The sequence below is a fragment of the Mercenaria mercenaria genome, chromosome 11 (genome assembly GCF_021730395.1).
Source record: "Mercenaria mercenaria strain notata chromosome 11, MADL_Memer_1, whole genome shotgun sequence".
NCBI lineage: Eukaryota > Metazoa > Mollusca > Bivalvia > Venerida > Veneridae > Mercenaria > Mercenaria mercenaria.
In genome coordinates, this window is record NC_069371.1 from 6,222,611 (window position 1) to 6,245,007 (window position 22,397).

Genomic DNA, 22,397 nt, shown 5'->3' on the forward strand with positions numbered 1-22,397 from the left:
TTGATGGAAGTATGAGGTCAAGATATTACCAGAATTTTCAGACAAAAGAAGAAAAAAGATAAGACAAATTTACCTGTATCTATGGATTAGGACAAGTCTTGCACTATATGGCAATGTGTGACCATGGTGGTAAGCAAGTGTTGAAAGTTTCAAAGCCATATATCAAACAGTCAAGACAAATTATGGAATGTTATGCGAAACCTAACTAATATCTATGTCAAAAAAGGTCATAACTGAGCTAAAGTCCTTGTCCTAGTTACGTAGTCTTGCTTACATATGTAGACTATGATGGTAAACAAGTGGTCAAAGTTTCAAAGTAGGCATAATATGGACCAGTATGAAATATTCAACTTATGTCTAAGACCAAAAATTGCCATCATTCAACCAAAACAGTTGACAGAGTTATGTACTCTTGCCTACATGGAGATCATGATGATAAACAAGTGTTCAAAGTTTCAAAGACATATGTCAAGTAGTTCTGACAAAATGCTGACTTGTATGAAAACTGGACCAATTCATAAGTCCAAAAAGGGCCATATTTCAGCCAAAATAGTTGACAGAGTTATATACTCTTGTCTACAGATGGAAATCATGATGATAAGCAAAAACTTAACCAAAAATATCAGTCTAGTTGGTAGTCAGTGTTCTTTTTTAATAAATTTAAACAATACGAAACATCCATAAACAAATTCTTCAATGCAGCAATAATCTGTCAACCTGCAAGCTTCAATACTTAGAAGTACCAACATTAATTTGTACTCAAAAGTAAAGCCCAGTTTTCATAAGAATAAATAATAACATGTTTATAGATAATAAATACCTGACAATTCCATTTATATCATCTAAAATATTTCTCAATTTGAAATAAGCATCTGTTGGAGGTAACTTCAGCTCTAGAATCAGTCTGTCAATCTTGTTTATACACACACAGACTGGTAACTTCTCCTGTATAGCATGTTTAATAAACCGCTCTGTGTTTAACATCACCTGTAGAGAGAAATGTAGTTGACATGTCACTAAAGAAGACACAAAACTGTAAGCTAATGGCAAAACATTTCCTTTGGTTTAAATTCAAACAAAAAATTTACATAATATACAGACAACAGCAACTAAAAGAAGTAACTTAGAGCTCCTCCTATACTATTTCGGCCACCTGGGTAGCACAACAAATGGAACTAGACTTACATACACACTTCAATCACTGTGGTCTCAATTATTCCTATATAAAACTGACTTCTAGATTTACTAATGATTCTCAGCAATCTGATCTATATAAGAACATTTTGTGCAGATCAATCAATCAATTTCTCTATTATCTTACCCCATCAGCAGCATCAACAAAGATAACCGCACCATCACTGATCCTCAGAGCAGCTGTAACTTCATCAGAGAAATTCACATGACCTGAAGTGGGGAGGAAAACTTTGTAAAATTCTTTTCTAGTCAGGTATTGCTGTAGAGATAAAGAAGATATCAGTTTATTTTAGTGCAAAAACGAAATAATCTTTGAATGAGTGAACACCAGAGTCTAAAATTTAAACTTACACTTAAAAATATTTTTTTTTTACTTTCCTGTGGTTGTTAATCCGTAACATGCTGGACATGATTGATTTTGCCCTTGCCACCAGTATAGATCTTGATCAGCCTGCACATTCATTGCATGAATCTGTGCTCTGCTGCTACGAATTGCTCAGCAAAATTTCTTGGAGTATAAATTTGCAATGAACAAGTTGTGGCAAACTGATCATTTTCCTAACTTAAAAGTATTACTCAGTATATACCCAGATATATATTTTCACGAGCAGCATAGCCAGAAGTAAAAATGTTAATTCTGGTATTTTTTAGTATTTGATGTTTCAATCTTACATGTAAAACAAATTTCATTGTCTTTTGAACAATTTTGAACAAATTTTAACAATTCTGTAGTTTTGTTCCTTGAAAAATTTTGTTATTTTTAATTGGGAAGTTTTCCTATATATTTCTGTCAAATATTTCAATAATTCATGAAAAACATGTAATAAATGCTGAACTACTACTGCAGTACAAGCCAGAACATTCCAGTATGTATCCGAGGTAGAGAAGGAATGACTGTATTTAGTCTATCATTGTAGAAAATATTCCTTGCCTGGGGTCCAAAAATATAACCTATTGACTGCAAGTTCTGTGTTCTACATACTGAGGTAACATGGAAAGCAAATCAGCTAATTCATTACTGATTCACAATTTAAACAAAACATTCAATTTTACACCTTCAAAATTTATAATTTACATAAAACGCAGTCCATTAAAGTGTTCTTACATTTCATTATTACAAACTAGCAGATTTGCCACTTCTTTGACTTGAGGAAACAGTTGCAAGCAAAAGTGCTTGGTCATCAGTGAATTGTTTTAACTGTTGGAATTCTACACCACAAGACAGGTTTCAAACCCACTGCAGCTATTCGAAGTCAGCGACCTTTAAAACTCAGCCCCACTGTCATTAGTCAAGATAGTCTGTCAAGAGACTTGTATCACTCATGTGCATAAAACTTCCAAACATGGATTACAGGTAACTAAGAATCACTTTCCATGCTTCATCTTTCAACAATTCACTCTGAAGACACTTGTCACCCTGTAGGAATTATAAATGACTGATATGTAGGTTGACTTGCACTTCCCCTCCTGACCTTATAGAAAAATTGACCTGTATAAACAGGAATATAAATGCTAGTGTTACCTGGTGTATCAAAGACATTAACAAGGTAGGACTTGTTCCTTGTATCAGGTAGTACCAGTGTCACAGGGGTCGACTTTATACTCACTCCACGCTGAAATATATATACAGTATTTATTCATTTCATTTTATGGTATAGCTATTTTTTGTCTGTAATCTACAAAAAAATATTTTCTCAATATTTCTGGATATAATTAATTCTAGTATTACTAGAATTATTCTAGTAGTATTTATAGATATTATTATTATTATACCAGATTTATATAGCGCCCTTTTCATGATAAACACGTTCAAAGGCGCTTTACAGCAACTGCAGCCACTCAGGGCACGAAATCATCCTCTACTAGTACAGACACAGAGCGATCTGACCAGAGGGACAGAGTGAGACAAAGCCCCCAAAGAGAGATCAGAAATCAGATACAGGCTTGTCCGGCTAACTTACCCTAGCTCATTGCGAATAGACAGCCTGGTTCTTTAACGTGCCCAGTGTATAGCACTGATACACGCAAGGATTGCCTGGGTTCCTGACCAGTACACCTCTAGCTGGGTGGGAAACACTGAAAAGCGTTTCTGAAAATTCCTGAGTAGCTGCCGGGGATCAAACCCCGACCTCAGGATTGGAAGGCCAGTGTGCAAACCACTGAGCTATCCGTCCACCCTATTGCGATTTCATACAACAATGATCATCTCATCAAAAATGATTATTTCAAGTTTCTAGGTGGTTAACATTTTGAAATTTTGACAGCAGACTACTGAAGTTAATGGGCTGAAGAGAAAAAATGAATTTTATGCTTGAACTGTTCTTCAAACTCATTTGATGTTTTGTGCATAAAATGTTTTGGTTTCAACAATTACTATAAATAAGTGAGAACATGAATTTGTGGATTTCAGGGGGGAACATTTCTTTTTCATCTGGCTTTCAAGAATTTCATCTGAAATTCAAGAATTCAGCCCCACATCAAAACTGATTATTTCACAGTTGCTGTTTTTTCCAAAATCTGTATTAAATTACTCTTTCAGCACAGTACAACTTACATCCACTTACATCACTAAATTATACCTAGATAAATGTTTGAACATACCTCAATTTCTGTGAACAATGTGTCTGTGTATCTGATCTGTAATGTAAAACACAATATAATAAACATACTGTGATCTTCTGAAACTCAGTTCACTTTCACACTATGTTACTGAACCATAGCCCCAGGGAAGATTCCCTATTTTCTCAAACATAAGTACAACTTACTTATACATACATCTTTATAATTCCAATATCCTTTAGTGCACATGTTTTATGAAAAGCTCTTTGAGGTTGCGTTATTTGGCAGGTTTACACATGCATGAACACCAGAAGAAATAATAAAATCCTGTAGTGAAATCTTTTTTTATTTCTTATCATGCAAATAATAGGTGATAACAGTGTATAGATAAAGTCCATTTCTGAACCATTGGATTTTAAATCACAACAACATAATTTAGATTACAACTTTTCAGCATTAACTGAGGAAACTCGAGCTGTTCTTAGGTATGTTTCAGGCACAGGCCAGCTCGTTGGCAGGACCACCAACCATTTTCAAGTTAGATGTATAGCTTCCTCACATAAAAGAATTCTACATAATATCAAGTAAGGTTTCAGCTGTGGTGAGGGATGAGTAACATAAAATTATTACTTCAATGCCACTAACAAATTAGAGGCTTCCATAGACCAAATCCAATGTTAAATGCTAAAATAACTAGATGTGTGTTCATTGGTGCCCACCTTCCTGTCACTGCACATAGTTTCATGACTTGAGGTAAAATATTTTTAAGATAACTGTAACATAAACTTTCAAGCATTTCATGTGTATAACTCTGGTCTGGCTGAGTGAAATCCAAAACAAAAACCTAGTTGCACAACTGCACATGCTGAATAATATTCTTACCAAGTTTCATAACTCTAGGTCAAATTCTTTTTGAGATACATGTGATACAAACTTCTAGGCCCTTTTTATGCATATTTTTGACTAAATCAAGGCCACAACTCTGGTTTGGCTGTTGAAATCCCAGTAACAACACCAGGTGCAGAACTCTAAATTCTGAATGACAATCCTGTGATGTTTGATGACTTTAGATCAAATACATTTTGAGATATCAATGACACAAAATTCACACTAAAAGACAGAAAGACAGATGGACAAGGGTAACAAAGTCCACCCCCAATATGTTGGGGGGTGGGGGGGGGGGGGGGGGGGGGGGGGCGGGAAGGGGGAGAGTGGGGCACAAAAACCAGATAATAGAAAAATTCTCCTAGTCCTGGAAAATATGTTCATATTGAAAACATTCAATTCCTGTCTGTATAGGACAGGGTTTTCCTAACCCAAAGGACAGTGGGAAATAAGAAACAGAGTTCTACAAGGTTTCTTTTCCCACTGTCCCCAAGGTTGGGAAAACACCTGTCTGACACAGGCATACATACATGACCATTTTTCTCGCTTACAACTGCAAAATTTTCAAACTATTGTACATTATAAAACTGCTCATGTAGCTATCACTTTAAAATTACGATGTCATAATATGAGCATAAAGCTCTTCTTTTCCCTAGAGAGAAATGTTAATAATCTACTACTGTGATACCCCCATCTTTCACCACTAGATCAGCAAGAATATTTCTGCCTTTGAAAACATGTGTTTGCTCTCTGGATGGGTTATTTACCAGAGGTTTTAGAGTACTTACATCTTTATCATCTTTCACATTGATCTCTGGGTGTGTCTGTGATACAAGGCAATCAACAAAGGTCGTCTGCAATATACACAACACAAGTTTACAATATTATATCAAATTTTCAAATATCCATCAAGTTACCATGGAACTTTAAATGTCAACATCTCTTTTTTCAAAATTAACATGCAAATTTAATACCGAGTGTGCAAAGATATTAATTCTATAATGATAGCACTTTGATTTGTGTCATCACCTTTTAAGATTTCATCAACTTTTTCAATTTACAAATATTTACCTTTCAGAAGTGTGAATGAGTATGCTATATAAGGATTTTAAGATTTCATCAAGAAATCTATGCTTTTTCTTTTGAAACTAATGAACAGATCATGCTATGAAAACTAGACATGAGGTTCCCCCTTAAAATTGTCTTTTTCTATTTAAAGCTTGATATATTCATCAGTGCAATTACAAATGAAATTCACAAAACTTCACCACTCTTACCTATTTTGGGATGCACTGATGGATGGCTTAGGACAAATCTATGTTGAAGTGATAAAAAAACGCCCAAATGCAACAAGCATGGAATTTACTTAGAGATAAAGTTAACGTGTATCTTTGATGAAGTATATTAACCATACCTTTCCATGATGTAGATGGCCACACAGTGTAACATTTCTGATCAGTTCAGGAGTGTCCATTAAGTCAGCCAAAAACCTAGAATGTAAAGAGACTATTAAGAGCAATGCCTGAGTTGGGTCTTAAGTCACTCTAGTACAATTCAGGTCATACGGTGTATTTTCAGACTGAATGTTGGAAGAAGACGGAAGTTGCTCGCAGCTCCTTCAGACATTATTTCAAGCATGCGAAGGCATCCAGGTAGAACCACTGACAGGACGACACAAGCATTACATATTCAGAGGTGGAGGGCAAACAAATGAAGGCAAAATTCTTTATCACAGAGACTTTGTTGTGACCTCTTTACTCATATTTAGTAATCTACCCATTAATGTGAAGAAAATCATAAATTCTGCACTAAGACTGCTGGTTCTCTGCAAGTAACAACAACTTTATCACTTCAATAAGGGTTAGGGGATGAAATTTCACATGAGACTTCTGTTAAATTATTACAGATAAATTCTTGCATATTTTTATTCATAGTTCTGTGCACTAACAACTAAGTTCAATAGGCAGGACATGATTACTAAACAAAGAAATGCAAAAAAATTATTGATTTTACTTTCACTATAATTCTTTCCCAGTTTTTGCATTTTAAAAACAAGAAAAGAGGCTACAGTTAGATAAGTTTGTGTGTTTGTTTTGGGTTTTAACGCCGTTTTTCAACAGTATTTCAGTCATGTAACGGCGGGCAGTTAATCTAACCAGTGTTCCTGGATTCTGTACCAGTACAAACCTGTTCTCCGCAAGTAACTGCCAACTTCCCCACGTGAATCAGAGGTGGAGGACTAATGATTTCAGACAAAAATGTCGTTTATCAAATCGTCACGGAGAACATACACCCCGCCCGAGGATCGAACTCACAACCCCGTGATCCGTAGACCAACGCTCTTACCTTCTGAGCTAAGCGGGCGGGTTGAGTTAAATAAGTAGTAATTACTTACTCCATATTGTAGACAGTGTCAGGCAGATCTTGTTCTGCCATAGAAAACTTTTTCTTCTTCACTGGAGCTATGATTGGCTCTGAAATTTTTATCACCCAAATATAATGTACACTGCAAATATCCTTCAATAAATATGACATTACTCTTCCACTTCTTGTGTTTAAAAGCAAAAGACAGACTGCCAAAAGGACTGAAATTGGATTCTTGTTCAGAGGATGTTGCTATGCTGTGGTTATACAGAGGATGTTGCTATGCTGTGATATTGCTATACTGTGGTTTCACAAAAAATGTTGCTATGCTATGGTTTTACAGAAAATGTTGCTACGCTACAGCTGTACAGAGGATGTTGCTATGCTTCAGTTGTATAGAGGAATTTGCTTTGATGTTTTGTTACTTTTTAAGTATTTTAAGTCATATCAACACAGTTTAGATCATTTCTGTGACTTTTAATGGTGGTTGAAGACCACTGGTGCCACTCCATGTAATAGTTTTGGCACAATCAAACACAAAGGTAAAACCACTGATTTTTTGCAAGTCAACAGGATAGATGCCTAACATTACAACCAATCCAGCAGAGATGATAGGTAAGTCAGTCAAAGCCAACAATAAGAACTGCTCAGCCAGTAAAGCTTTCACTGCACATTACAAAACTGGGAGCAGAATATTGATGTCCAGATTTTCTAGAATCAACAGGTAAATTATAGCAAGAACATGTTACCTGTCAAAGGCTGTGTATCTTCCTCCTGTACAATTGTCTGCAAGTAAAGAAGAAAATATTTAATAACAGTTTCATGTATATTTTCTTAAATTTCTGAGAAAAGAATTAAACAACTTATACAACCGCTATCACTGATGTTGCCAAAATTTAACACATATATATTCCAGGCCTCAAATGAAGCATGAAAAGATTTTGTACATTGAACAGTTCTTCACAACAGAATGTTTCTGTACTGTTTATATATTCAATTACATCAATCTTTTAAAAGTGATACTAAAGCTTAACACTAATTTAAATACCTCATAAGCAAGTGAGTAATCTTTCTATCTTTTAAGTGTTATGAATAAATATTACACCCTTATAGACTTATGTTGAAAGGTCAATATTAGTTTTATTGACCTACCAGAGAGTGATACTATCCATTTCATGACGGTATATCGGTTATACGCGGATAATCCCTTAATGATGTGAAGATAATGCAATTTTGCTGGTCTGCTCTTGTAGTGCTCTCAACCAGTGAAATGAGTGTGTTTCAGCTGGGTATATAATATTTGTTATAATGAGCAATTTCAATATATGGAACAAGGACTTAGTAAACTTAAGAACTTGCACATCAATCGTGTCAACTTAAGGTCCATACACCTCCTCTAGTGTAGGTTAATATTTTTTCATGCAAGAAGTTACAGACAGAAGAGCATAAAAAGAATTTTCAATTATCCTACCTCAACTTCTAATCCATACAGTGTCACCTCCTCTAGTGTGAGGTGACAATCTTTTGTCTTGGTGCCGGACATGGCAATGAAGTTATAGACATAATGATATAAAGAATTTTTGAATTTCCTACCTCCACTTCAGGTCCATACACCTCCTCTGGTGTGGGATAATATTTTTTGTCTTCATGTAGGACAACTTGCATGTCTGAGGCATCTTCTTCATCCTGGTCCATTGCCTCCTCCTCCTGGTAAAATCATAATATTTCATTGCTTTAGTGTAAGATCAACATTTATTACATGTTTTCAATGAATTATCAAAATCTTAGAGTGAATTTGTCTGATATTTTAACAGTGAAAATATCTAATGTATTTTTCACTTATAAGAAACTATAAAATGGATAAATATAGCCAAAACGTGAAATAAAAAGAAAATTTGTTTTTTTTACTCATAAGATCAAAATATCTTCCCTAAACTTGACAAAAAACACCAAATCTTACATTTTACCTGTGGCTATGTCACTTTAGGGTCAGGGTGTTTCAGGAGGTAAATTTTGGTTAGCCTGATTCATTTATTTTACTGAAATTATTCCTGAAAAAGCTAAGACTATACAGTCTTACTTCTAAGTGAAAAAAGTTATGGGTAATGTGGTAACTAATTCTATCATTATTTAACTGTTTGTTTCACAAAAATTTGGTGAGGTGACATTATCTAATGTTACAGGTTTCTGGCATGCTGGACAAACATTATTCCCAAAATGACAATAAGAAAGAGCTGAACAAACGATTTGTCAAATAAATTTGTTTGTTTGTTTGTTTTGGGTTTAACACTGTTTTTCAACAGTAATTCAGTCATGTAATGGCCGCAGTTAACCTTACTAGTGTTCCTGGATTCTGAACCAGTACAAACCTGTTCTCTGCAAGTAACTGCCAACTTCCCCACATGAATCAGAGGTGGAGGACGAATGATTTCAGACACAATGTCTTTTATCAAATCATCACAAAGAACATGTGCCCCACCTGGGGATCGAACTCACAACTGCGATCCATAGCCGAATGTTCTACCTACTGAGCTAAGTGGGGGAGCTTGTCAAATAAAGAAATTAAGTCAAAATGCTGACCTTTAAAAAAAGTCTCAGTTAGTCTGAATCTGATACATGTATATCATTTAGGGCTACTAACAATTACCCGACTATAACCAAGTAAAATGTTAAGATAAACTGAAAATACTTTTTATAACACTTGACAAACTGGTCCTAAGAATACTCTCACAAAAAACTTTTTTTTTCCATATCAATGATAAATCATCTGACAATATTACTGGGTATATGTACAGCATACTTCTGTAGATAAGGCTTTTTGCCTTCCGGGCAAGTTTAAAAAGGAAAGAAATGAGAGAATGTTGGATACATACATCAGCTCCTCCATAGTCAGGGTATTTCTCAACATCATCCTGATCTCCTGAATCATCACTGTCATCATCATCATCACTGTCTAATTCTGGACCTATATAGTTACCAAACTCATCATACAGGTCTCCATCCATCACTGAGCCTTATCTGAAATACATAAAACATCATCATCATCAGCAGCAGCATCTTCATCACTATTGTCATTGCTAGCATTGACACTTCTGGGCTTTTATACTGTAATACTTATTATACTTCACAGGCCATTTAATAAATTTATCATGTTTATAGGACTCTTCCCCTTGGAAAATTTCCAGAAGTTGAGAAAATACAGGAAAATTGAAAAGCTTGCCTTCAAAGTTTAACCTACATGAAAACTCCAGGCCAAACACAATAGGCTTTATTCTTCAAATAGTCAAGCTAAACAAGGGCATAGTTTTGACAAAGCACATACTTATGATACCAGATTATGTAACTTGTCCTGTGAGGTCATCTCATGATGCCGAAGTAATGTGTGAAGTTTGAAAGCATTTGACCTCATAGTTTTTTTTTAAACATGCTTACAAGCAACACTTTAACCTAAAATTTTAAGTTAAATAGAGGAATTCTGTGAGGTCATATCATGATATTAAAAAGGGGCATAATGCCTTGTGTGGCTGCATTTGAACTATGTAAAGCGCCTTTGAACGTGAAATTGATCATGAAAAGGGCGCTATATAAATTTGGTATAATAATAATAATAATTCAGACAGAGTTGTGTAACTTGTCATGTGAGCTCAACTGATGGTGCCAAAAACATGCATGAAGTTTGAAAGCATTTGGCTATGTAGCTTTTGAGAAACCTGCTTAGCTTGCATTACATGCCGGATGAGGGTGATACAAAAGCCCTGCTATTTGAAAAAAAAATCAAGTAGTTGAGCTAAAAATTGTCAACACTTACAATTTAGTGGAAAGGCAAAGAAGTACAGTAAATTCTGCTTGTTATGACATTCAAGGGACTGTGAAAATTTATATCGTTACATTAGAATATTGAATAATTGGAGCAAACACTCCGACTGGAAGTGTTATTAAGTCCATTGAGATATTGCATTCATATTTTGCATACTTGTTTACCATCATGACCCCAGTCTGTAAATAGGAGGAGGCAACTCTGTCAAGCATTTTGACTGAATTATGGCCCCTTTTTGACTTGGAATAAATGTTAAAGTTTGCGTCCCACCCCAAATATTTTCAAAGTCCATTGAGATATTGCTTTCATATTTTGCATACTTGTTCACCATCATGACCCCAGTCTGTAGAAAGGAGGAGGCAACTCTGTCAAGCATTTTGACTGAATTATGGCCCCTTTTCGACTTAGAATAAATGTTAAAGTTTGCATACCACCCCAAATATTTTCAAAGTCCATTGAGATATTGCTTTCATATTTTGCATACTTGTTAACCCTCACGACCTCAGTCTTTAACTGGAGCTATCACTAAAGGTGATGAATGTACCCCCCGCATGCACTGACACAGTACATTGCAATTTGACGCACACAAGATTGCATAATTATGTGGACTGTATGTATATAGACTGTATGTATACAGTATAGTAACAAAAAATAAAGTCCCATAACTATGCAGAATATTTATCTAAAAGAATGTAACATGTTTCATGCACAACTAGGGTTGGTACTGATCACTTGTGTGAAGTTTCATTAAATTGTGTGCAAGGGTTTGGTAGATCAGGCACGCACAAGATTGCATATATGCAGACTGTATGTACATAGTATGTCAACAAGAAACAAAGTCCCATAACTCTGCAATTTTTGTCGCTGAAAGAACCTAACATGCCCCATGCACAACTACTGTTGCTACTGATCACTTGTGTGAAGTTTCAATAAATTGTGTCAAGGGGATGAGGAGAGATGGTGCGCACAAGATTGTGTCTATGTATATAGTATAGTAACAAAAAAACAAAGTCCCATAACTCTGCAAATTTTTTTTCTGAAAGAACCTAACATGCCCCATGCACAACTACTGTTGTTACTGAGGAGAGATGGTGCGCACAAGATTGTGTCTATGTATATAGTATAGTAACAAAAAAACAAAGTCCCATAACTCTGCAAATTTTTTTTCTAAAAGAACCTAACATGCCCCATGCACAACTACTGTTGGTACTGATCACTTGTGTGAAGTTTCATTAAATTGTGTCAAGGGGATGAGGAGAGATGGTGCGCACAAGATTGTTTCTATGTATATAGTATAGTAACAAAAAAACAAAGTCCCATAACTCTGCAAAAAATTTTTTCTAAAAGAACCTAACATGCCCTATGCACAACTACTGTTGGTACTGATCACTTGTGTGAAGTTTCATTAAATTGTGTCAAGGGGATGAGGAGAGATGGTGCGCACAAGATTGTTTCTATGTATATAGTATAGTAACAAAAAAACAAAGTCCCATAACTCTGCAAAAAATTTTTTCTAAAAGAACCTAACATGCCCTATGCACAACTACTGTTGGTACTGATCACTTGTGTGAAGTTTCATTAAATTCTGTCAAGGGGATCAGGAGAGATGGTGCGCACAAGATTGCGTTTTAAATTAAATAATTCAAATTTTAAATTAAAATTAACACAAGATTAAATTTTTTGTTCAGGTCCACTTTACTTGAATAGTATGAGGGCTGATCACTTCATCCACTGCACATTTATTGATCGTTTTATTTCAATAGAATTTAGATCAAAATGTAAGTTAATTCAATTATGAAAACATGGATAAATATCTTGGGTTGCTTTGTTTTAAATATATATATATAACTTCAAAGTTAATCCCAGATGACATTTTGTCGCTTGCAAAAATAGTGTTTCTTACATGAATAGCAATAAATAATCAAACAAAGACAATCACCAGTTGACATCAAAACAACTCACCTACTCATTTTGCATATTGACAAAATTGTGATCTTGTTTGACTTTAATATTCATTCAGTTGACAAGGCTGTTGAATAGTCGAACATAATTATCATGGAACAGCTCTTCTTTAAATATGTACCAATTTTTAATGATGTTTAATTGCTATTTTATGGTGCTTATTAAAGTACAGATCTATGATTCATAATTGTTTTATTCCATATTTGTATTATACATACAGGGCCGTATTTCTGACAAAATGCTTTTTAGAGTTATGGTCCTTGGCCTACAAATTCATCTAATGATGATGAACAAATGTGCAAAGTTTCAAAGCTGTAGCATTTAAAGTGAATCCAAAATAAGCAAAACAAGACCTTGTATGCTCAACTTCACAATCATGATCAATAACATTCCCATGAACTTCCATGCCTCTAGGTCAAATACTTCTTTAGATTGTTTGACACAAACTATTATATATTTGACTAAACCAAGGGCCACAACTCTAGTCTTACTGAGTGAAATCCAAAACAAACCCCAAAGTGAACAATGTCACATGCTGAATTAATGAACAAGAGGGCCATGATGGCCCTATATATCGCTCACCAGTGTTGATCTGGCCTACTGACCTAGTTTTTGACCCCACATGACCAAGAGTTGAACTTGACCTAAAGATCATCCAGACAAACATTCTGACTAAATTTCATAAAGATTTGGTTACAACTGTGGCCTCTAGAGTGTTCACAAGCTTTTCCTTTGATTTGACCAGTGACCTAGTTTTTGACCCCACATAACCCAGGTTCGAACTTGACTATAGATTATCAAAACAAACATTCTGACTAATTCCCATGAGTTTCAAGCTTAAATTGTGGTCTCTAGAGTGTTGAAAAGATTTTCCTTTGATCTGGCCTAGTGACCTAGTTTTTGACCCCACATGACCAAGATTCAAACTTGACCTAGAAATCATTAAGACAAACATTCTGACCCAGTTTCATAAAGATTGAGTCACAAATGTGGCCTCTAAAGTGTTCACAAGCTTTTCCTTTGATTTGACCAGGTGACCTAGTTTTTGACCCCACATGACCCCGATTGAAACTTGACCTAGAAATCATTAAGCCAAACTTTCTAACTAAGTTTCATAAATATTGGGTCACAACTGTGGCTTCTAAAGTGTTCACAAGCTTTTCCACTGATTTGACCTACTGACCTAGTTTTTGACCCAACATGACCCAGATTCTACACTGACCTAGAGATCATCAATACTAACATACTGATCAAGTTTCATAAAGATTGGGTCATAAATGTGGTCTCTAGAGTGTTCACAAGCTATTTCTTTGATCTGATGTACTGACCTAGTTTTTGACCCTACATGACCCAGTTTCGAACTTGACCTAGAGATCATCAAGACTAACGTTCTGACCATGTTTCATAAAGATTGGGTCAAAAATGTGGTCTCTAGAGTGTTCACAAGCTATTTCTTTGCTCTGATGTACTGACCTAGTTTTTGACCCCACATGACCCAGTTTCTAACTTGACCTAGAGATCATCAAGACAAACGACTGACCAAGTTTCATAAAGATTGGGTCAAAAATGTGGTCTCTAGAGTGTTCACAAGCTTTTCCTTTGATCTGACCTACTGACCTAGTTGTTGACCCCACATGACCCAGTTTCAAACCTGACCTAGAGATCATCAAGACTAACACTCTGATTAAGTTTCATAAAGATTGGGTCAAAAATGTGGTCTCTAGCGTGTTCACAAGCTTTTCCTTTGATCTGACCTACTGACCTAGTTTTTGACCCCACATGACCCATTTTCAAATTTGACCTAGAGATCATCAAGACAAACATTCTGACCAAGTTTCATAAAGATTGGGTCAAAAATGTGGTCCCTAGAGTGTTCACAAGGCAAATGTTGACGGACGACGCACGACTGACGCCGGTGCAGAAATATACATGAAGGTGTGACGTCACGCAATGCTTTAGACGATGAACGAAATGTTGTTGAAATCGTTGATTTCGTGTTAGTTAATATGGTGAAGTGACCAGTAAGCACAGTCCCGGATATATTTTAGTTGCCTTTAGATAATTGCGCCACCCGAGAACACTTGCACTTATATATACTTAATTTGAAATTTTCTTGTTTTCTTGTGGTGGGTGGGGTGTGAATGCGTTTCATTCCTTGTGTTTTTAACTCACATGTCACAAAGTGACAGTGTGAACTTTTGTGATCGCGCAGCGTCCGTCGTGTGTGCGTGCGTCCGTGCGTAAACTTTTGCTTGTGACCTCTCTAGAGGTCACATTTTTCATGGGATCTTTATGAAAGTTGGTCAGAATGTTCATCTTGATGATATCTAGGTCAAGTTCGAAACTGGGTCACGTGCAGTCAAAAACTAGGTCAGTAGGTCTAAAAATAGAACAAGAGCTGTCCGTAAGACAGCCAAGCTCGACTATTCGAAATATTGTCCCAGAAGCAGGAAAATATTACCCAAAATGTTAAATATCAAAAGAGTTTTAAGTTCAAAAGGGGACATAATTTGACCAAAATGCATATCAGAGTTATGGGACTTGCTGCTATCAACTAGTTTTATAACCCCGAAGACACATGTGGAGTTTCAATTCAATATCTGCATTAGTTTTGGAGATAATAACTTGCATGTAAAACTTTAACCAGAATTTTCTAAGTCCAAAAGGGGGCATAATTTGCTTAAAATACATGTCAGAGTTATGGGACTTGACCCAGTGAGGATGCCTTTTAGTAATAGCTGTATGTACTTGCAGGCAAAACTTTAACCAGAATTTTCTAAGTCCAAAAGGGGGCATTATTTGGCCAAAATGAAGGTCAGAGTTATGGGACTTGCTGCTATCAACTAGTTTTATAACCCCAAAGACACATGTGAAGTTTCAATTCAATATCTGCATTAGTTTTGGAGATAGTAACTTGCATATAAAACTTTAACCAGAATTTTCTAAGCCCAAAAGGGGGCATAATTTGCTCAAAATACATGTCAGAGTTATGGAACTTGACCCAGTGAGGTTGGTAATTGACCTAGAAAAGAATAAATAAGTTTCAAAGCTATATGCCTTTAAATGATGGCTGTATGTACTTGCATGCAAAACTTGAACCAGAATTTTCTAAGTCCAAAAGGGGGCATAATTTGACCAAAATGAAGGTCAGAGTTATGGGACTTGCTGATATCAACTAGTTTTATAACCCCGAAGACACATGTGAAGTTTCAATTCAATATCTGCATTAGTTTTGGAGATAGTAACTTGCATGTAAAACTTTAACCAGAATTTTCTAAGTCCAAAAGGGGACATAATTTGCTCAAAATACATGTCAGAGTTATGGAACTTGACCCAGTGAGATTGGTAATTGACCTAGAAAAAGAATAAATAAGTTTCAAAGCTATATGCCTTTAAATGATGGCTGTATGTACTTGCATGCAAAACTTGAACCAGAATTTTCTAAGTCCAAAAGGGGGCATAATTTGACCAAAATGAAGGTCAGAGTTATGGGACTTGCTGATATCAACTAGTTTTATAACCCCGAAGACACATGTGAAGTTTCAATTCAATATCTGCATTAGTTTTGGAGATAGTAACTTGCATGTAAAACTTTAACCAGAATTTTCTAAGTCCAAAAGGGGACATAATTTGCTCAAAATACATGTCAGAGTTATGGAACTTGACCCAGTGAGGTTGGTAATTGACCTAGAAAAAGAATAAATAAGTTTCAAAGCTATATGCCTTTAAATGATGGCTGTATGTACTTGCATGCAAAAACTTAACCAGAATTTTCTAAGTCCAAAAGGGGGCATAATTTGGCCAAAATGGAGGTCAGAGTTAAGGGACTTGCTGATATCAACTAGTTTTATAACCCCGAAGACACATGTGAAGTTTCAATTCAATATCTGCATTAGTTCTGGAGATAGTAACTTGCATGTAAAACTTTAACCTGAATTTTCTAAGTCCAAAAGCAGGGTTGCCAGCACTCTGGGTGAATAAAATTCCCTGACTTTTCCCTGACTCTTCCCTGACCAATTCATGTTTTTCACTGACCAAAACAGCCAAACATTTAAACGGCCTCCTGACCTCCCCTATAGCCGTCCAATCCTCCCATTATTTTTTTTCCAAATGTTTTGTATTTATTTTCCAATATATTAAACATAAACATCATACACAATGATAATAAACATGGTTTTCTTTCTTGTATGACTGTTTGGTGGTCAAGTCAATGAAACATAATTGTGACTATTGGTCAGTGAAACCTAATTATTAAGAGATACATATCAAAAGCATCTTTGCAAGACATGTAACTATCAAAAATCTAACATCTCTTAAGGTACACTTTCCTCATGGTAAAAACAATGAAGTATGGTTAATAACAAGACCATTGGAACCCTGCTAGTATTAGCAAAATATCATTCTCAAAAATCCAAGATCTGTTATTATACAGTTTCCTAGAGGCAAAAACAATAAAACACCATGACTAATAGCAAGACCATTGGAATCATATTGACAAAGCATCACTCAAAATCCAAGATCTCTTAATATACAGTGTCCTAGTCACTGTGGCAAAACAATAAAGCATCATGACTAATACTGTAGTAGCAAGACTATTGGAATCCTATTGGCAAAACATTTCTCTCAAAACCCAAGATCTCTCAATAGTTTCCTAGTGGCATAACAATAAAGCATTGATAATAACAAGATCGTTTGAAGCATATCTGCAAGGCATAATTCTTAAGGCACATTTTCTTTGTGGCAATTACTTAAATTTAATGCTTGAAGACTGCCATAGCCACAAAAGTTTAAAATGATTAACTTCTTCGAGCTTTGAAATCATTTTTCCCTGACTTTTCCCTGACTTTCCAGGATTTTCATTTTTCACTGACCAAATTTTAAAATTCCCTGACAATTCCCTGACCTTGAAAAAGAAACCAATTTCCCTGACTTTTCAAGACTGCTGGCAACCCTGAAAAGGGGGCATAATTTGCTCAAAATACATGTCAGAGTTATGGAACTTGACCCATTGAGGTTGGTAATTGACCTAGAAAACGAATAAATAAGTTTTAAAGCTATATGCCTTTAAATGATGGCTGTATGTATTTGCATGCAAAAACTTAACCAAGGTGTGACGCCGACGCCAGGGTGAGTAGAACAGCTAGACTATTCTTCGAATAGTCGAGCTAAAAACTTTGTGACCTCTCTAGAGGCCATATTTTTCAAAAGATCTTCATGAAAATTGGTCAGAATGTTTATCTTGATGTTATCTAGGTCAAGTTCGAAACTGGGTCACGTGCCATTAAAAACTAGGTCAGTAGGTCAAATAATAGAAAAACCTTGTGACCTCTCTAGAGGCCAAATTTTTCATGGGAACTGTATGAAAGTTGGTCTGAATGTTCATCTTGATGATATCTAGGCCAAGTTGGAAACTGGGTCAGCTGCGGTCAAAAACTAGGTCATTAGGTCTAAAAATAGAAAAACCTTGTGACCTCTCTAGAGGTCATACTTTTGAATGGATCTTCATGAAAATTGGTCAGAATGTTCATCTTGATGATATCTAGGTCAGGTTCGAAACTGGGTCACGTGCCATCAGTAACTAGGTCAGTAGGTCAAATAATAATAAAAAACTTGTGACCCTCTAGAGGCCATATTTTTCATGGGATCTGTATGAAGGTTGGTCTGAATGTTCATCTTGATGATATCTAGGCCAAGTTCGAAACTGGGTCAACTGTGGTTAAAAACTAGGTCAGTAGGTCTAAAAATAGAAAAACCTTGTGACCTCTCTAGAGGCCATATTTTTCATAAGATCTTCATGAAAATTGGTCAGAATGTTCATCTTGATGATATCTAGGTCAATTTCGAAACTGGGTCATGTGCCTTCAAAAACTAGGTCAGTAGGTCAAATAATAGAAAAACCTTGTGACCTCTCTAGAGGCCATATTTTTCATGGGATCTGTATGAAAGTTGGTCTGAATGTTCATCTTGATGATATCTAGGTCAAGTTTTAAACTGGGTCAGCTGTGGTCAAAAACTAGGTCATTAGGTCTAAAAATAGAAAAACCTTGTGACCTCTCTAGAGGCCATACTTTTGAATGGATCTTCATGAAAATTGGTCAGAATGTTCACCTTGATGATATCTAGGTCAAGTTTGAAACTAGGTCAAGTGCCATCAATAACTAGGTCAGTAGGTCAAATAATGAAAAAACCTTGTGACCTCTCTAGAGGCCATATTTTTCATGGGATCTGTATGAAAGTTGGTCTGAATGTTCATCTTTATGATATCTAGGTCAGGCTCAAAACTGGGTCACATGAGCTCAAAAACTAGGTCACTATGTCAAATAATAGAGAAAAAAAACGACGTCATACTCAGTTCAAAACTGGGTCATGTTGGGACAGGTGAGCGATTCAGGACCGTCATGGTCCTCTTGTTTATTATAAAGAAGGGGGTCATTTTTCATTTACAGACTTTTCGTGGCTTTTGGATAGAATTTCAGGCTCCTGTGGTGCGTCAGGGTCTTTCAAAAATGAATTCATTTTGAGTGACCCTGTGTGCGTTAAAACTGGGGACCTCTGGTCAAATGAGCGCCCTTAATTAAGTTGGTACAATAATCCGGAAAGAAAAAAAATTGCAAGGCTGTTTTACGATGGATTTTTTCCCAACTGTAAAGGCCCTGGCCACATTCCTAAAATAGTCAGAAAACAACACTCTCCTTCAAGTTTTCACTGTCCTATCCGAATAAATTCATCCGAAATGCTACAGTAAAAACCGGTCCACAACAGAGCAATAACAACAAAATCTCACATTGACATAAAAAAAATAGTAGCTGACACTTTCTTTAATCTTACCTAATATGTTGAACTCTGAGAAACGATTCTGTTATCTAGATATTCTAAAATGAATTTACAGCGTGTGTTTTCAATTTTACCGGAAACAGTTTTCTGACGTTTGTTAGTTATTCCAGTTAAAAAATTGTTTTCATTGCGATTACAAGAAGTCTTTCATCATTTCAAAAACTCCGTGGTCGTTTAGAAATTGTATGATCCTGTTCGAGTTGTATAAAAACGTACGATATCTGCACCGATCTACTAGAGCGATGTATTTTATTTTTATGAACTAAACTATCCAACAAAACAAAATGGCGACGACCTGCACTGTCTCCTACTTTCGGTTTTGAAAGAAATTTCATAAAACAAAGCAATGGATTTCAAGGAAGTGGAAAACATCAATAAAGAATTAATTGTTAAAATAAAGGACAAGATACTTTTAAAAGGTTTGTAATGTTACTCAACTTACTGGTAACAGAGTGTAACATGAACTGCAGAGTGCAGGGACAGTGTCACTGACACTGACTGATACATGTACCCCCAACCCTTCTCCCCCATATTCATAATTTACTGTTAATAGCTGCTATACCTATTTGACAGGGAAGCTCGATCATGTATGTGAATTTTCTTAGTTCTCTCCAATAAGTTCAATAAAAGTGACATCTTGATCTTGTATAGTCGAAATAATTTGACGTTTAGATTGTTTTATATTTGTGATGGGCAATCTAACCCGTACGAAGTAATGAGGCATAATACGCCTGGTTTTGAGGCGTAAACAGGCGTAATGGGTTGTTACGTGACAAGAACCAGGTGTAAAGGAGCAGGACACGTAATTCTATTTTACTTACGAGCGTAAATCGCAGGGAAACCAGGCGTAATCATTAACAAACCAGGCGTAACCTATTCATGTTAGACAAACAGAGGTGTAAAGTTTGACTTAGAATTTTTGTTTCTTAGTGAGAGGCGTAAAGTTTGACTTTGAAATTTTCTAACTTGTAGAAAGAGGCGTAAAGTTTGACTTACAGGGTTCTCGCCAGGCTATTATCGCCTGTCGCGTGCGACATGCCTTCAAACTTTGAGTTGTATATTCGACATCCCTTATTTCCCCCGTCATCCCTTTATTGCCGAAGCGACATGTTATAAAATCATCCCAATAAACACCCCGATTAATTCGACAGTGTATTCGAAAAGCTTCCACGTGACCGATAGTTTAGGTAAAGCGATGCCAGTTAAGATAACCGATAAACCAATGACAGCTTCCTATATGTGGAACGTGTGACGTAAATTTCATCGTAGCTCCGCCTTTAAATCCTTTGACAGGCGGCATCTTGTGATGTGTACATGAAAGTGACTGTTTTCGCAAGTTTTAAGATTATACATGTCGTTAGATATAATGACAGATGATTCCACAATTACAGTTCGAATGTCTCGCAATCAAGGAAAGACAATGTAAGGAATTAAGTCAAAAATTGTGCAACACGGTAAAATGCTTTTGAACAATTATCGCCGTAATACTAATGTTTTTCACATGTATGAAATGTGTTTTCTCGGGCGGAATATCGAAAAGACAATGCAAGAATTAATGTTCTCTGTCGTCACTTTCAAAATAGAACTTGTAGAGAAAAGTTTGAAATACCCTCCATGCATGATTTCAACACGAACGGACACTTTGGTAGAACCACCGACCTTCCGTAAGCCAGCTGGATGGCTTCCTCACATGAAGAACCTCATATGAAGAATTCAACGCCCCGAGTGAGGCTCGAACCCATATCGATGAGGGACAAGTGATTTGAAGCCAGCGACCTTAACCACTCGGCCACGGAGGCCCCTGTCACAATATCAGAATCCCTCCCAGCCACGCCAAATGGCCATTGATCCAAAATGGAAACCAGCGTTTCCCTGGATGACAGTCTCAGATTGTGTTGTTTTACATGTATGTACAACAAACAGTTGACATTTTCAAAAACTTAAAATGGATAAGTTTTCAGCAAATAAACTGCAGAAATAGAAGACATAAACTTTAAAATACAAATAGATCTGTGTGCAGTGCTAAAATTGTGTTGTTTTATGTACAATAAATAGTAAATGAACATTTTTAGCAACTTAAAATTGATGAACTTTTAATTGTCATTCAGCAAATAACTCCATAGGATTTTTATGACCTAACATCTTTTCTTGTTGTACATGTAAATTATGCTTATTAATCACTGAAAATACCACTATGTTTTTCACTCTGAAATGCACCAGAATGCACCAAAATGAGTTGTAGTAACACAAAAATTTCTGGGGTTACCCCCATACCCCCCATGCAGGAGGGGACACCCCTCCCGCACCCACCCCTTTGCTCGTCAAAAAATATCCTTCTGCATCATGCCTTCAGAAAATCATGGCTAGAACCCTGACTTAGAATTTTTTTTCCCCTTCGAATTTAGGCCTAAACAATAATGGTAAAGTTGGACTTCGATTTTTTTTTTCATGAGCAATGCAAATGAAATCAGTGATACCACTGACAAGAGCCAATCTTTGTTGATAACACAGTAAACTTTATGGAGAGACATTTATGACTGAATTAATGAAATTTGTGTTTCATTATAAGTATTGTCCCTATTTCTTTACAGCTATAAGCAGCAAAATAAAACAAGAGCTGTCAGTGGACAGCACGCTCGACTATTCTCAGTGCTTGATAGTATAATTGAGCTATGAGTAAAACTTTAGCATTACAATAAGCATATTCTAAGTCGAAAAGGAGCCATAATTCAGACAAAATGCTTGATAGAGTTGCCTCCTCCTTTTTACAGACTGGGATCAT

General features: G+C 36.0%; 3 protein-coding genes across 3 annotated transcripts in view; 1 reads left to right on the forward strand and 2 right to left on the reverse strand.

Annotated features, from left to right (window-relative positions):
* Nucleotides 1–19,744, reverse strand: part of LOC128546948 (116 kDa U5 small nuclear ribonucleoprotein component-like) — a 33,375-nt gene extending 13,631 nt beyond the window's left edge. Inside the window, exons 1-11 of the mRNA XM_053518377.1 lie at nucleotides 19,610–19,744; nucleotides 9,876–10,020; nucleotides 8,596–8,709; nucleotides 7,752–7,788; nucleotides 7,034–7,112; nucleotides 6,053–6,128; nucleotides 5,427–5,492; nucleotides 3,796–3,831; nucleotides 2,717–2,807; nucleotides 1,322–1,404; nucleotides 821–987 (exon numbers count right to left, since the gene is read on the reverse strand). Coding sequence (XP_053374352.1) covers nucleotides 821–987; nucleotides 1,322–1,404; nucleotides 2,717–2,807; nucleotides 3,796–3,831; nucleotides 5,427–5,492; nucleotides 6,053–6,128; nucleotides 7,034–7,112; nucleotides 7,752–7,788; nucleotides 8,596–8,709; nucleotides 9,876–10,007 — 881 coding nt within the window. The 5' untranslated portion in view covers nucleotides 10,008–10,020; nucleotides 19,610–19,744. The remainder of the gene's footprint in view (nucleotides 1–820; nucleotides 988–1,321; nucleotides 1,405–2,716; nucleotides 2,808–3,795; nucleotides 3,832–5,426; nucleotides 5,493–6,052; nucleotides 6,129–7,033; nucleotides 7,113–7,751; nucleotides 7,789–8,595; nucleotides 8,710–9,875; nucleotides 10,021–19,609) is intronic.
* Nucleotides 1–22,397, reverse strand: part of LOC128546984 (116 kDa U5 small nuclear ribonucleoprotein component-like) — a 110,570-nt gene that overhangs the window by 78,985 nt on the left and 9,188 nt on the right. The window lies entirely within an intron of this gene.
* The window catches only part of LOC128546986 (uncharacterized), a 48,805-nt gene continuing 46,258 nt past the window's right edge, over nucleotides 19,851–22,397 (forward strand). The window contains exon 1 of the mRNA XM_053518459.1: nucleotides 19,851–20,034. Coding sequence (XP_053374434.1) covers nucleotides 19,962–20,034 — 73 coding nt within the window. The 5' untranslated portion in view covers nucleotides 19,851–19,961. The remainder of the gene's footprint in view (nucleotides 20,035–22,397) is intronic.